General features: G+C 60.8%; 1 protein-coding gene across 1 annotated transcript in view; it reads right to left on the bottom strand.

The window, feature by feature from the left end:
* PDXK (pyridoxal kinase) overlaps positions 1–12,870 on the bottom strand; it is a 34,537-nt gene that overhangs the window by 10,881 nt on the left and 10,786 nt on the right. Inside the window, exons 2-7 of the mRNA XM_047099177.1 lie at positions 10,218–10,272; positions 5,591–5,695; positions 3,920–4,003; positions 2,864–2,910; positions 1,937–2,022; positions 1,333–1,378 (exon numbers count right to left, since the gene is read on the bottom strand). Of these exons, the coding sequence (XP_046955133.1) occupies positions 1,333–1,378; positions 1,937–2,022; positions 2,864–2,910; positions 3,920–4,003; positions 5,591–5,695; positions 10,218–10,272 (423 nt within the window). The remainder of the gene's footprint in view (positions 1–1,332; positions 1,379–1,936; positions 2,023–2,863; positions 2,911–3,919; positions 4,004–5,590; positions 5,696–10,217; positions 10,273–12,870) is intronic.

The raw sequence follows: 12,870 nt of genomic DNA, 5'->3' as shown, positions 1-12,870 counted from the left end.
CTAGACCTGGCGCTCGGATTTGTTTCCTGGATGATGGAGAGAGCGTGCGCGCCTGATGAGGCCTCGCCATGACGGGGCGAGGGCCCTGGTGTGCGGGACCCGGGTCTGCTGCTGGGACACGTGGCCCAGGACTCCATGTGAGAGGTTAAACGACAGGCAGGCATCAAGTTCTACAGGGGAAAGTTGAAGAGCTTTGGAGAGGAAACCTTGCCTACCTCACTTCCAGCCGCCCCTCCCGTCAGCGGGCCCTGTGGCTTCCAGACGTGCCCAGCCAACCCCCAAAGGTGTGAGCCAGCTCCTGGCCACAAATCTCTTCATGCACGCATGCACACACACAGGCGTTTGCACACGTGTGCCCAGACACGCACACCACCCCACATATGGGCACACGCGCACTCCCTCTCGCTGGTGTCGGACGGACCCTGACTGGCCGTTTCTGATCCCTGCTTCTCTGACCGTGCATGGGCTGGGGTGGTGGTGAGCGCGTCTGGAGGGCCGGCCCCTGCTGCCCGTGGAGGCCGGCCCCTGCCTCTCCGCAGACACACAGGTCACGGGTGCGCGGGAGAGCCGCACCCGGCAAGCTGGATTCACGGTACCTGGCACACAGCAAGCACTCACTAAATGCCGTGACCGCCACGGGCTGAACTGTGTCCCCCCGAGACGGACGCTGGAACCCTAAGCCCAGAACCTCCGAGCGTTTCTGATTTCCTCGAAAGGAAACACGGTCCGTGCAGATTCGAGCTGAGACGAGGTCACTAGCGTGGGCCTGGGTCCTATCTGCCTGGCGCCCTTAGCAAGAAAGACGAGGACACAGACACACCGCGGGGGCCCCTTGAAGACACAGGCAAAGGCTGGTGACGGGTCTACAAACCCAGGGGCGCCAAGGATGGCCAGTGGCTGCCGGAAGCTAGGAGGATGGCAAGCAATGGGTGCCTCCCTGCAGGTTTTGGGCCGAAGACAGTCCCACCGACACCCCGATCTTGGCCTTCCGGCCCCCAGAACCGGACAGAACGCACTTGTGTTGTTGTCAGCCACCCGGTCTGTGGCACTTTGTCACGGACGCCCCGGGAAGCTCCCACGGGGACAGCCGCTGTGCGCAGAGCAGGCGGGGGGTTACGCGGACCCAGACAAGCACTGTGGCTGCAGCTGCCCGACCCAGTGGCTAAGACAGAATCTACAGCACGTCCCTCAGGCCCCACCGGGCGGCTGGCTGGGAGCCGGGGTGCTGCCCACCTGGGGTGCCCATCTCCCCTCCCTGAGGGCATGTGGCTGTCCCCTCCCCACCACGAGCGGTGCACCTGTCCCACGCCAGGCCTCGGAAGGTCTCCTTACCGCTAACGCTTCTTCTTGACTGTGGATCTTTCTGCCGCTCAGTAACCTGGAAGGCAGATGAAGCGCGGTGAGACCTTGCTTCTCTGGGTCCTGCTGGAAACATCCCCGATGCTCCGGTGGCTCCGGGGACCCCCTCCCATCCCCACAGGAACTCACTCAGTGTCTGCTGGCCCCGTGATGCCCCCAAGGACCAGTCAGGGGTAACATTTAATAGCAGCAAGGGACAGCAGCACACAGCCCCACTTAGTGGCCAGTGAGGGTGACCGACATCCACGTGGGTTTTGGAGCTCCAGGTGGCCGCCTGCGTCAGGTGGCGTGGGATCCCCATCCCATGGCCGGTGTCACCCACATATGCCCTCAGCCCCTCCCCTTTCTGTCCCCAAAGGCTTGTGCTGCTCGGGGAAAACGGCTGGGGGTCAGCACGACCACAGGAAGTCAGGGTGAAAATAACCACCCCCACCGTCATCGGCGGGCCAGGGCACCGGGTTGGCCCCCCACCCCCTGAGGCAGGACTTCGGGAGGAGGGCCTCAGTGGCCTGACCGGCTCCGGAACAGCCCTCCCCATGGGGAGATCTGAAAGCTTCCGTGGTTTCAAGTTACTTACTCAGCCTCGAACTGGTTGGGGGTTATGATGTCTGCTACCGGCACAACCTTCTCTTTGTAAACCGGAAGGAGGTCCTCCGGAACGTACTAGAGGGCGACAGGGACACAGGCTGACGCGTACAGCAGAGGGAACGAGGCCAGCGAGCGTTTGCTGAGAGCCCCGCGGTCCAGGCTGGAGACCCGCCGTGAGCCCCACCGCGGGTACGAGACGCTGGTGCCCTGCGGCCAGGCCGGCACGCGCTCACCCGAAGGCCCCGGGGTCCTGGGGTAGGGCCGGGGCCAGCGCCCTCCGTGCCCCACACGCCAAGCTCCCCTGCTGGCCACGGGGTGACTCCTACCAGCGGACTGACGGCACCCCGCCCTACACTAGTCAGGGGGGGTAAGCTATGGCCCGTCTGCTAAGACACGGCTAAGGGGGAAACAGGAAAGAAAGAACATTTGTGACACACAGAAACTACAGGAAATTCAAATTTCAGGGTCCGTGTGTAGGATTTTATTAGGAAACAGCCGTGTCTGTTTGTCTGCAAACTGTGACTACTTTTTTCTTGAGATTTTATATTTTATTTTTTCAACATGTGAAGTTTATCGTCAAACTGGTTTCCATACAACACCCAGTGCTCATCCCAAAAGGTGCCCTCCTCAATACCCATCACCCACCCTCCCCTCCCTCCCACCCCCAAGATTTTATTTTTAAGCCATCTCTGCACCCAGCGTGGGGCTCAAACACACAACCCTGAGATCGAGAGTCGCAGGCTCCACCAGGAGCCTGAACCAGGAGACATATGGCCCCAAACATCTACTCTCTGGCCCTTTACAGAAAACCTCGTCTGCCGACCCCGCTTCCCGGCAAGGATGATGTGCACCCCCAGAGCGGTGTCTCGCCCAGCGAGACGTGTGCATTTGGATCAACGTGCCTGAAATCACTAACCATGGAGCCTTCGCCGTTCCATTTGTCGCCCATCACGGGGTCGCACACTGCGGAGGCAGAAAGGGCATCTGTTAGCACAGGGTGAGGCTCCCGAGAGGAGGACGCTTCACGTTTATTTCTGCTGTTAAATTTCGCGTGTGCGGCCGATCCTCGTTTCCTGGATTCCACGTTTGTGGTCCGAGGCCAACTACTCTGATCGATTTCTGACAATCGTTTGCGCCTTTCTCGAGAGCGTGGCACAGAACAGCATCCCCTTTCCCTCCGGCCCCCACACAAGCACGTTCCCTTCCCGCAACGGTCCACATGCCGTGTGGGACCTGCCGTGAGGCCAGCTGAGGGTGGGGACCGGCGCGGACACCTGGGAGGCCCGCGCCTCAGGGAAGGCCCCCGAGTCTGCGCGGCTGAGGCAGCAAGGACGCACCGGTACCGCAGGGGCCCCCGAACCCAGCTACCATTCGCGACGGGGGGACCCACACGTCAGGACACTGGGGTTCCCGCCAGGATGGAAGAAGTGTCACACGTGGTCGGACCCTGCAGAGGCCTGAATGTGCACGTCTGAGTCCCAGAGGGGAAAGAGTAACCGAAGCGTCCCACATGTGTCTTGCCCGGAGAGGCCTCTGTGTGGGACACGCTCAGGGCTGGCGCCGCAGCCCCGGGGGGTGGGACGGACAGGCCCGGCGTGCGCCTCAGCTCTGTCCCCGCTGGGTGTCCACCATCACCCCACCCCCACCCCTCACTGGCCAGGCGCCGCCCACGACATGCACATCCACCCCATCCTCTCAGGGGTCAAGTGTGGCCACCCAGCCCCCCCCCCAACACACTGCACACACGGGCACACGTGGACACGGATGACAGCACGTATATAACCCACTTCTCTGCCAGGGTCACCGTGAGGACGTTCTGACCCCTTCCCAGAGCTCTGAGCTTTCGGACCGGGAGAGGCAGGACGTGAAGGAGGGGCGTCCGGGAGGAAGGAGGTCGAGCCCCCGCTCCCCGGGTCAACCCCACCGGACAAGGTGGCGCCCCAGCGTGCACGCGGGAAAGCCCGGCACCTACCGTACACGAGCCCCGAGTTCTGCCGCTTCAGCTCCCGCACGATGTCCACCACCGAGGCCAGGAAGGACTTGTCTCTCGTGTAGCCTGTGGGGGGGGGGGGGGACGCACGGGCCACCCTCATCAGAAGGCTCCCATCCTGGCCGCGGCCCAAGGAGAAAAAGCGCCACCAAAACCACCTGCTGCAGGGGCGCCCGGGGGGGCTCGGTTGGCTAAGTGTCCGACTCCTGATCTCAACTCAGGTCGTGACCTTGCCGTCGTGGGATGGAGCCCCACGTGAGGCTCCACACAGAGCAGAGAGCCTGCTCGGGATTGGTTCTCTCTCTGCCCCTCCCTTGCTCACAAGCAAGCGCACGCTCTCTCTCAAATAAACTTAAAAAACAAACGAAAAAACCCCATTCTGCTCTTGAGAAGGGCAGGCAGTTCTCAGATCCTGTGACCAGGGTTAAGACAAAGTGTCCTCGGGGCGCCTGGGTGGCGCAGTCGGTTAAGCGTCCGACTTCAGCCAGGTCACGATCTCGCGGTCCGTGAGTTCGAGCCCCGCGTCGGGCTCTGGGCTGATGGCTCAGAGCCTGGAGCCTGTTTCCGATTCTGTGTCTCCCTCTCTCTCTGCCCCTCCCCCGTTCATGCTCTGTCTCTCTCTGTCCCAAAAATAAATAAAAACGTTGAAAAAAAAATTAAAAAAAAAAAAAAAAAAAAGACAAAGTGTCCTCAATATCTATAGTCCCTGAGGGGACACTATGCATTTCCCAAAAGTAAAGTCAAGTTTCATTTTATTTTTTTTAGAATCTTTTTTTTTTTTTTTGAGAAAGAGTGCATACACACGCACAAGTGGGGCAGAGACAGAGACAGAGAGAATCCCACACTCAGTATGGAGCCCGATGAGGGGTCTCAATCTCACAAACCGTGAGATCATGACCTGAGCCGAAATCAAGAGTCAGATGCTCAACTGACTGAGTCACCCAGGTGCCCCATCAAGTTTTAAACGAAGGGAAAAAGCCATGAGTGATAGGTGTACAAAGAACATTTTCTTTTGTCTTTTCCATTTTATTTAGAAAAATCGTTTTTAATGTTTTTTTATTTTTGAGAAAGACATAGTGTGAGCGGGCGAGGGGCAGAGAGAGAGGGAGACATGGAATCCAAAGCAGGCTCCAGGCTCCGAGCTGTCGGCACAGAGCCCGACGCGGGGCCCGAACTCACGAACCGTGAGATCACGACCTGAGTGGAAGTCAGATGCTCAACCGATTGAGCCACCCGGACGCCTCTTTTCCGTTTTCAATAGTAAGTACATTCACTTCTAACTACGTATATAAATGCAAATGAATATTTTTACCGTTACGGTGACTCACGAACCAATGTGCCAAGTGGCTGCAAGTTGCTTACCTGGGTGTTTTCACTGCCAACCCCCCGCGTATCCTCCGACCCTACACGGGTCCCAGAAGCCCAACACGGCTCATCTGAGACAGCACCATGGGCCCCGGGCATCCAAGGCCACGCGACTGGGGCACGGCCGTCATCAGGGCACCACCAAGTTCTCGGCGGCACAGCCCATCTGTCCTCGAAGGAGGCAGGGGCCAGGGTGGAGCCCGGGGGCGGGGGGGGATCCCTCCCCAAGCCCAAGTCCCACCGGATCGAGGCCCACGGGTCCAGCACCCAGCTCTCCCGGACACTTACCCGTGAGCACATAGTCATATTTATTCACGTTGTTCAGCTTCAGGCCTTCGTACAGCTCCTGGAGTTCATTGGAGTTCAGCACTTGACCTTTCCAGTGTGGGTAGCCTGGGGGGAGAGCAGGACAGTCGGGGCCTTGACACCAGGGCACACGCGTGAAACACGGCCTTCCCCGACGGCCGGCCGCGGCCCAGACGCTCGCTCACCGGCCCTCGATGGTGCCGTGCTTTGGTGGGTCCCCCGGACACCGTGCACCTCAAAGCCCCCCACAAACACCGCCGGCTCTCGTGCTGCCCCAGCTCCAGGCCCCCTCCCGCTGCCAGCCCCTCCGGAGTCAACCCGATGCAGCGAGGCCGGTCAGCTTTCCACGCTGGCCTGAGCAGCCTGTGTCGAGCGGACACGCAGACACGCGCACAGCTGCGCACCTTCTCCCGCGGGCACCCCCGCCCCAGGTCACGGCGGCTGGCTCCGCCGGCCCCCCCGTGCGTGTTTCCCCCAGCCAGGCCGCGTCGCGTCCTGCCAACCCAGCCCTACAAGACTGAGGCGGCCACCAAGGCCAGCCCCAGGTCAAGGCGTGACCAAGGGCCAAACGTGAAGTAGGAGGAGGCTCCAACGTGGGCTCTCGGCCCTCACGGGTGCCCCAGGTGAAGTTCTCGCTCCAGGCTCGTGAGCCGGCAGGACTGCCGGCCTCCCAGGGGACCGTCCCGCCATGCAGGAGGACCCCTGCCCACTGTGGGCCCCCTGCAGCTGACCCATGAAAACCTGGTCCTGGCGGCTCTGGACTGTGTTCCTGATGCCCGGCTTCTCCCCACAGGCCTTTACCCTGGGCTGTGTTAGCTCTTTGTGCTGAGTCCTGGGAGGTCCCCTGGCACATGGGGGTCCATCCCTAAGCCCTAGGAATGAGCCTCCGACCCCTTGGGCTCCAAAGCATCCCTCCCCCAAAGCACACCCACCTTTTGTGGGTCTCCACGCTTCCCATCCCCAGTGGGGTCTCTGACGTTAGCGGCACCCACACCCCTGGCGGCTTGTCTGAAATGCAGATTCTCAGGCCCTGCCCAGCCCGTGAGTCACAGTGTTTGGGGGCGGGCCCGGCACTCGGTTTCAGCAAGGCCTCAGGAGGTTCTTACGCACACACGCATCTGAGAGGCACAGACCCAGGGCAGGGGGTCCACAAACGAGGGCCCGTGGGCCAAGTCTGGCCCGCTGCACGCCTCTGCACAGCCAGGTTTTGCATTTTTATTTTTTTTTTTTTTAATTTTTTTTTTAACGTTTATTCATTTTTGAGACAGAGAGAAACAGAGCACGAATGGGGGAAGGTCAGAGAGAGAGGGAGACACAGAATCTGAAACAGGCTCCAGGCTCCGAGCCGTCAGCCCAGAGCCCGACGCGGGGCTCGAACTCACGGACCGCGAGATCGTGACCTGAGCCGAAGTCGGACGCCCAACCGACTGAGCCGCCCGGGCGCCCCGGTTTTGCATTTTTAAATGGTTGGGGCAAAGAGAGGAGTGATACGTTATGACCTGTGAAAATTGCATGAAATCCCATTTTCCGTGTCCACGAAGGAAGCTGAAGTTTGGCCGAAGCTCAGCCGCGCCCAGCCCTGTACATGGGGTCCCTCGCGGCTCTCATGCTACAAGGGCGCCGAGGCTGCCAAGCCTCCGTTATTCACTATCTGCCCGTAACAGGGTAAGTGTGCCAGCCCTGCTCACCCAGGACGGGGGGTCTGTGGCCTCCATGTTAAGAGTCATCTCTGAGTCGAACCATAACGAGCTCTGTTGAAGAAAAACAGGCCCGAAATGGGGTGTCTTCCATTAACGCCCCACGTCAGTACACCAAGACCTAATACCTCACTGCACCTTCCACCCTGGAGTGGAGCCCTTAGCCGGCCAGCGTGGAATTTCCTGGCCAATGTTGGGAAACTTACCGATGGACCCGTTCTGTTCCCCTCAGAAGGGCAACCTTGCCTAAACCCAAGGCATTCGCTGCTGACAAATTCCTCTCTCTCTTTTTTTTTTTTTTTATGCTCTCTCTCTGTCTTTAAAAGCCTTTTTTTCTCCTTCAGCTTGGCAGAGCCCCCTCTACTTTCCAGATGGGATGCCGCCCAATTCACGAGTCATTTAACAAAACCACGTAGGCCTTCCAGTGTACTCAGTTGAATTTCGTTTTTTTAACAGATCCCGCGTCACACCCACCAGGACGGTTAGGATGAAAAAAGCAGACGCGTCAGACGACACGTGCTGATGAGCATGCGAAGAAAGGGGAGCCCTCCCACCCCGCTGGCAGGGACAGGACGGCGTAGCCACCGTGGAAAACAGACTGGTGGCCGTTCACGTGGTCAGAGTTACTCTCCGATCGAGCGATTGTGCCTCTGGGGGTATCTGTCTGGGAAAAACGGGCAAATGGTCCCCAGAAGTACGTGCAGACAGACGCTCACAGCCTCAACCTTCGTGACGGCCACGACTCACAAACCCGCGTCCGTCAGTGAATGGACGCACGAGCGAGGCGTGGTGTATCCCTACGCCAGCCTTAAAGCGGGGCACGGACACCTGTCGCCGCACGGACGAGCCTGGAGAACACCAACAGTCACCTACCCCAGGGTTCTGCGTGTAGGAGACCTCCAGAAGGGGCACATCCACAGACAGAAAGTGGGACAGCGGTCCAGCCGCCAGGAGGAGGGGGCAAGGGTGAGGGACAGGTACGGCTCCCGCTGGAGCGGTGCAAACCTCTGGGAGTGTGCTTGTATTCAGCGAGCGATACACGTAAATAGGTGACCTGATTCCACGGCACATAAATACCGGACAGAGACGTTATTTAAGAAAGGAAGAGCTTTCTGGGGCCGCCTGGGCGGCTCAGTTGGTTAAGCATCCAACTCTTTAGTTAGGCTCAGTCGTGATCCCAGGGTCGACGGGATCAAGCCCTGCACTGGGCTCCCAGCTGAACGTGCAGCCTGCTTGGGATTCTCTCTCTGCCCCTCCCCTGCTCACTCACACGCTCTCTCTTGCTCAAAAAAAAAAAAAAAAAAAAAAAAAAAAAGAGAGAGAGAAAGAGAAACACTTTGAAAAGAGGTGAAAACAAAAAACAAAAAACACCCCAAGTACTTCCGGGTACAAAGCCCAGGACTGAACCCACGACAGCCCCGTGTGTCCAAGTACGGGGTGTTCCGAGTCACTCCCAGGCCCCGGGGGTCCCCTCGCCAGGCAGGCGCCGCATGGCATCTGGAGGCTGGGGTGGGGGCCCTGCCAGGGACCACAGGAGGTGAAGCCCCCCATCCCTCTCCTGGCCCGACCACACCCTGCAGCGACGTGGGCTCCCAGCACTCCAGGGTCTGGCCTCCATCCGCCCCTCAGTCTTGGACCCCTCGGGATGGGCAGTCCGCCAGCACCTGAAGAGTTGTATGGGGGCCCAGAAGGCAGCCACTGGCCACGGAGGCCCCAGAAGCCCCCTCCCCTCTGCCGGGGTCTGTGCAAAGGGCGAAGTTTCTGAGCCAGGTCTGTGCTTATGTTGAACTAATGCTGCTTATGTCACAATGCTACGTGCAGCAAGAAATTCAGTTCCAACGTTCAGTGTCCAAGGCAGTTGGCTCGTTTGCTTAAATAAACAAACAAAAGGGAAGGTGGTTACAACGGCCAATAAAGCACGTGGGATTCAGGGAAGCTCACTGAGTCGACTTAAACGTTTCGGAGGCTTCTCCAAAGCCACAGGACCCAGAACGGTCAGCAAAGCCGCAACGGAAGGGCTGTGTCCATAAGAACCACAGGCTCCTTCCGAATCCCGAACGTCATTCTTCCCCTCGATATGTGACTCACGATACCCCACCCCTTCCAAGAAAAGCCACACCAGGAGAATTGCAGGCAACCTTTCCTAAGAGCGTGGGCGGAGGCCCAGGTGCCCACCCGCACACCCTGCCGGCGCACTGCCAGGCTGCTTCTGGGACGTTCCGTACTCCTGAGCTTCCATCCGGGTTCAGAGTAACTTCAGAAGAGGCGACACTGGGATGTTTCCAGGAAGGGAGTGGCCTCGTTCCCCTGCTGCGACGGCACTGCGGGGTCACAGGACAGGCCCTCCCCCTCATGGAGCCAGGGGCGTGGGGAGCGGGTTCAGGAAGCCTTTCTGAGGGCCGCGACCCTCGCGTGCCCTTGAATCGGCGATTCTGCTTCAAGGCCTCTGTGCAGAAGTCCTTGGGGTCCCCTCTGCGCTGACACAGACGACACACGGGCCCCCGAGGCGTGGGTTCGTAACAGAGAAAATCAGGATCCACCTAGGCACCCACGAGCGGCACGCGCACACGCGGGGCCCCGCTCGCGGCCCGCGGCGTCACGTCACTGGAAGAGGCCAGGGCCCCGCAGCAGGTGCCAGGACCCCAACCTCGTCTCAGAGGAGACCGAGGGGCTGAGCGGCTACACCAGCCCGCCCCAGGTCCCGGGTGGCTCGGCTGCACGCAGCCGGGCCGAGGTTCTAATGGTGTCCACACCCGGACAGGCCAACCCAGCCCCTCCGACCCTCACGTGCTGGGCGGCCCCTCCGGCTCCAGCTCCCAACCATCATGTGAGGAGTGGGGGCCCCGGATCTCTGAAGGCCACGTCTCATGCCCACACGCCCTCTGCGGCGACTGCTGGGGCCAACGCCTTACCTGTGTGGTTTGAAAACTGGACGGAGTTCAACGCGTCAATCTCGAATCCCAAAACCTGCAAGACAGAGAAGGCCCAGGTGTGAGAGAGCCAGGACCCCGGGGGCGGGCGGCAGTGCCTCCCTGAGTGGGGCTCCACGCCCACACTTTGGTGCCGTGCGTGTCTGGTGAGGGGCTTCGTCTGGAAGTATGTCGGCGGCAAGCAGCCCGGAGAGCCGAGCCTCTGAGCCGCTGCCCACCCGTGGGAACTCACTTCTGGAAATCCCGCCAAGCAAAAATGCTTGAAAGTGCGAGGCGACAAGGCGTCCGTCTGTTCAGACGCTGAAAGGGAGAGGTGAGGCCGTCTCGGTTTCCAGAACGTGGGTTTGAAGCCCCGACCCCTCTGGGGAGGCAGGGCCTAGGGGCTCCCCACTGGACGGCACAGCCGGCCGGCCCCTCCCCCCGAGCCTCCACTGAAGTATCAGCCCCGCCCGCTCACTGCAAGCGGGGAGCCCACCGCAGAGCCACACCGGCCTGGGGTCGTGTGGCCACCCTGTGGCTGCGACACAGTTTCGTCACGCACCTCTCAGCACAGAGTCCCAGGTGCCACTGAGTCAGGGACCAAGTTTATAAAGAACAGGAGCTCCTTTTTCAACGAAGGGGAAGAAAGCTTCTACCTAAAACAGCCCAGGGGCGCCTGGGTGGCTCAGTCGGTTAGGTGTCGGGACTCTTGATTTTGGCTCAGGTCATGACCTCACAGTTCGTGGGATCGGGCCCCGAGTCAGGCTGTCTGCTGGCAGCACGGAGCGTGCTGGGGATTCTCTCTCTCCCTCTCTCTCTGCCCCATCCCCACTCATGTGCTCACTCTTTCAAGATAAACAAACGTTAAAAAGAAATTAAAAATGAAATCAGATGGGCGAGGTCTACACCAGCCGGCGTGGACAGCTGTTTGCCTGTGGAAGAAGGGGGATCTTTCCTTCTGCTCATCTTTCCCGTTTTTCCTCATGTAACAGGTAGGCGAGATTCACTCAGGCAACATGACCTACAGAACACTGCAGAGCCCTCCGGAGACGAGCCACATTCTCGGCGGGGCCCTGCCCACGCCCCTTGGAGGTCAGAGGTGGCAGGCATCGGGACACTTCCCTGCCCGTCCCTCAGCCTTCGTGCCCTCCCCTGACCCTGGGTCCCTGCCAGGCCCCACGGGCCACCTCCACCCGTCCTTCCGGGCTGGCCCTGGCCGGCATCACCCCAGGCAGCGCAGGCCCACGGCCCTGCCACGTGGTCCTCGCCGTCTCTCGGAGCATCCTCGGGGTGGCTCTGCACAGCCGGCCGCCTGAGGAAACCTGCCCGGGGCCGCACAGAGGCCTCTGGCGCTGGGGGGGGAGGGTACGGCCAGAACCGCCACCCGCCGCAAGGTGAGGCCCGAACGCCCGGAAGCAAGCCAAAGCCAAGTCGGTGTGAACAGCACGCCAGGGCCCGGCCAAGTCCTGTGGGGTGTTAACATCCCACAGACCACAGACGTCTGGCTCTTGGAGTCCCACTGACCTTTGGACCCTCTCCCTCCGCAGCCCCAGGAAAATGACAAAGAACAAAGGAGGTTTTTATGGCCCTGGTCCACAAGTGGGTGAGCGACTCTGACGTACTTTGGGGACACAGAAACAGATGCTCCACGGGGACCAGGCAGTCCCCCAACAAGAGCATGGGACGAGGCCTCGGGGACATTCCATGGGGGGACGTCACTCGGGCCTTCCTTTGTGTCCCCCCACCCCTGTGTGACTGACACAGCCGGGGGAGGTCACACATGGGCTCCGACCACAACCTGTCCTCTGGACGCTCGGGTCCAAGCGGGCTCGCGGCCAGCCTGGACTCTGGAGCCATGTGAGACCATGTCATGAGGACAGGTGTTCAACCCGGATTCCCCCCCTGCTGAGAGCTGGGCTGTCCCGCTGGCCCCTGCCACCGGGGGAGGCTCCTCATCCTTCCGTTTGGAGATTCTGGCTCTGCCCACAGCTGGGACTCAGGACTGAACTGAGAGTCCCGTCCTCACCCCAGGCCGGACCAGGAAAATCATGTCACCCTTAGGATCGGCAGGACAGGACCAGCCCGGAAACCCAGAGCCCCCCCCCACCCCCCAACGCCAGCACCTCTGCCTCCCCGTCTCCCTATTTCACGCCACCCCTGCACTGTCCTTCCCTTCCGAGGGAAGCGCGGCCCTCGGTGACTCCTCCCACCCCTGCACGCTGCTCCCTCCGGGGTTGACGCCAGGCCCACGCCACCAGCCAGCACCTGCACGAGGCCACCGTGGGGCCAGCCTGTCAGCCCGGAAGGTCCTCTCTCCTCCCCTCTCCTCGGTGGCTCCCAGCTCCGTGACGCCCCGCCCCACGCCGACCCCCAGCCGCACCGTGACCGCGCCGTGGCACAGGGTGGGTCAGTCACTGCTGCCCTCAGTGACGGCCAGGACCCCCAGGAGGGCTAGCCCTGTTCTTTGGCACACGTGGGGACAGGGCGTGACCTTATGAGTATCTGTTGATTCGACGTGCCCACCACATTCGTCCTGGTGTCCGTCCCGCTGGTGCCCTGCTCCAGACCCCGGGCCCGGCCCCCAGCCACCCCTGTGGGCACAGTGTCTTCCCTCCATCCCCTCCTCCCTCCCCTCCAAGTCTCGGTTCACATCCAC

Source organism: Lynx rufus, unplaced genomic scaffold (genome assembly GCF_022079265.1).
Source record: "Lynx rufus isolate CCGP_SWC_20201006 ecotype Redwood Valley unplaced genomic scaffold, mLynRuf1.p SCAF_5, whole genome shotgun sequence".
Taxonomy (NCBI): domain Eukaryota; kingdom Metazoa; phylum Chordata; class Mammalia; order Carnivora; family Felidae; genus Lynx; species Lynx rufus.
The sequence above is the reverse complement of the archived record's forward strand: the minus strand, read 5'-3'. Positions and strand labels throughout refer to the sequence as shown.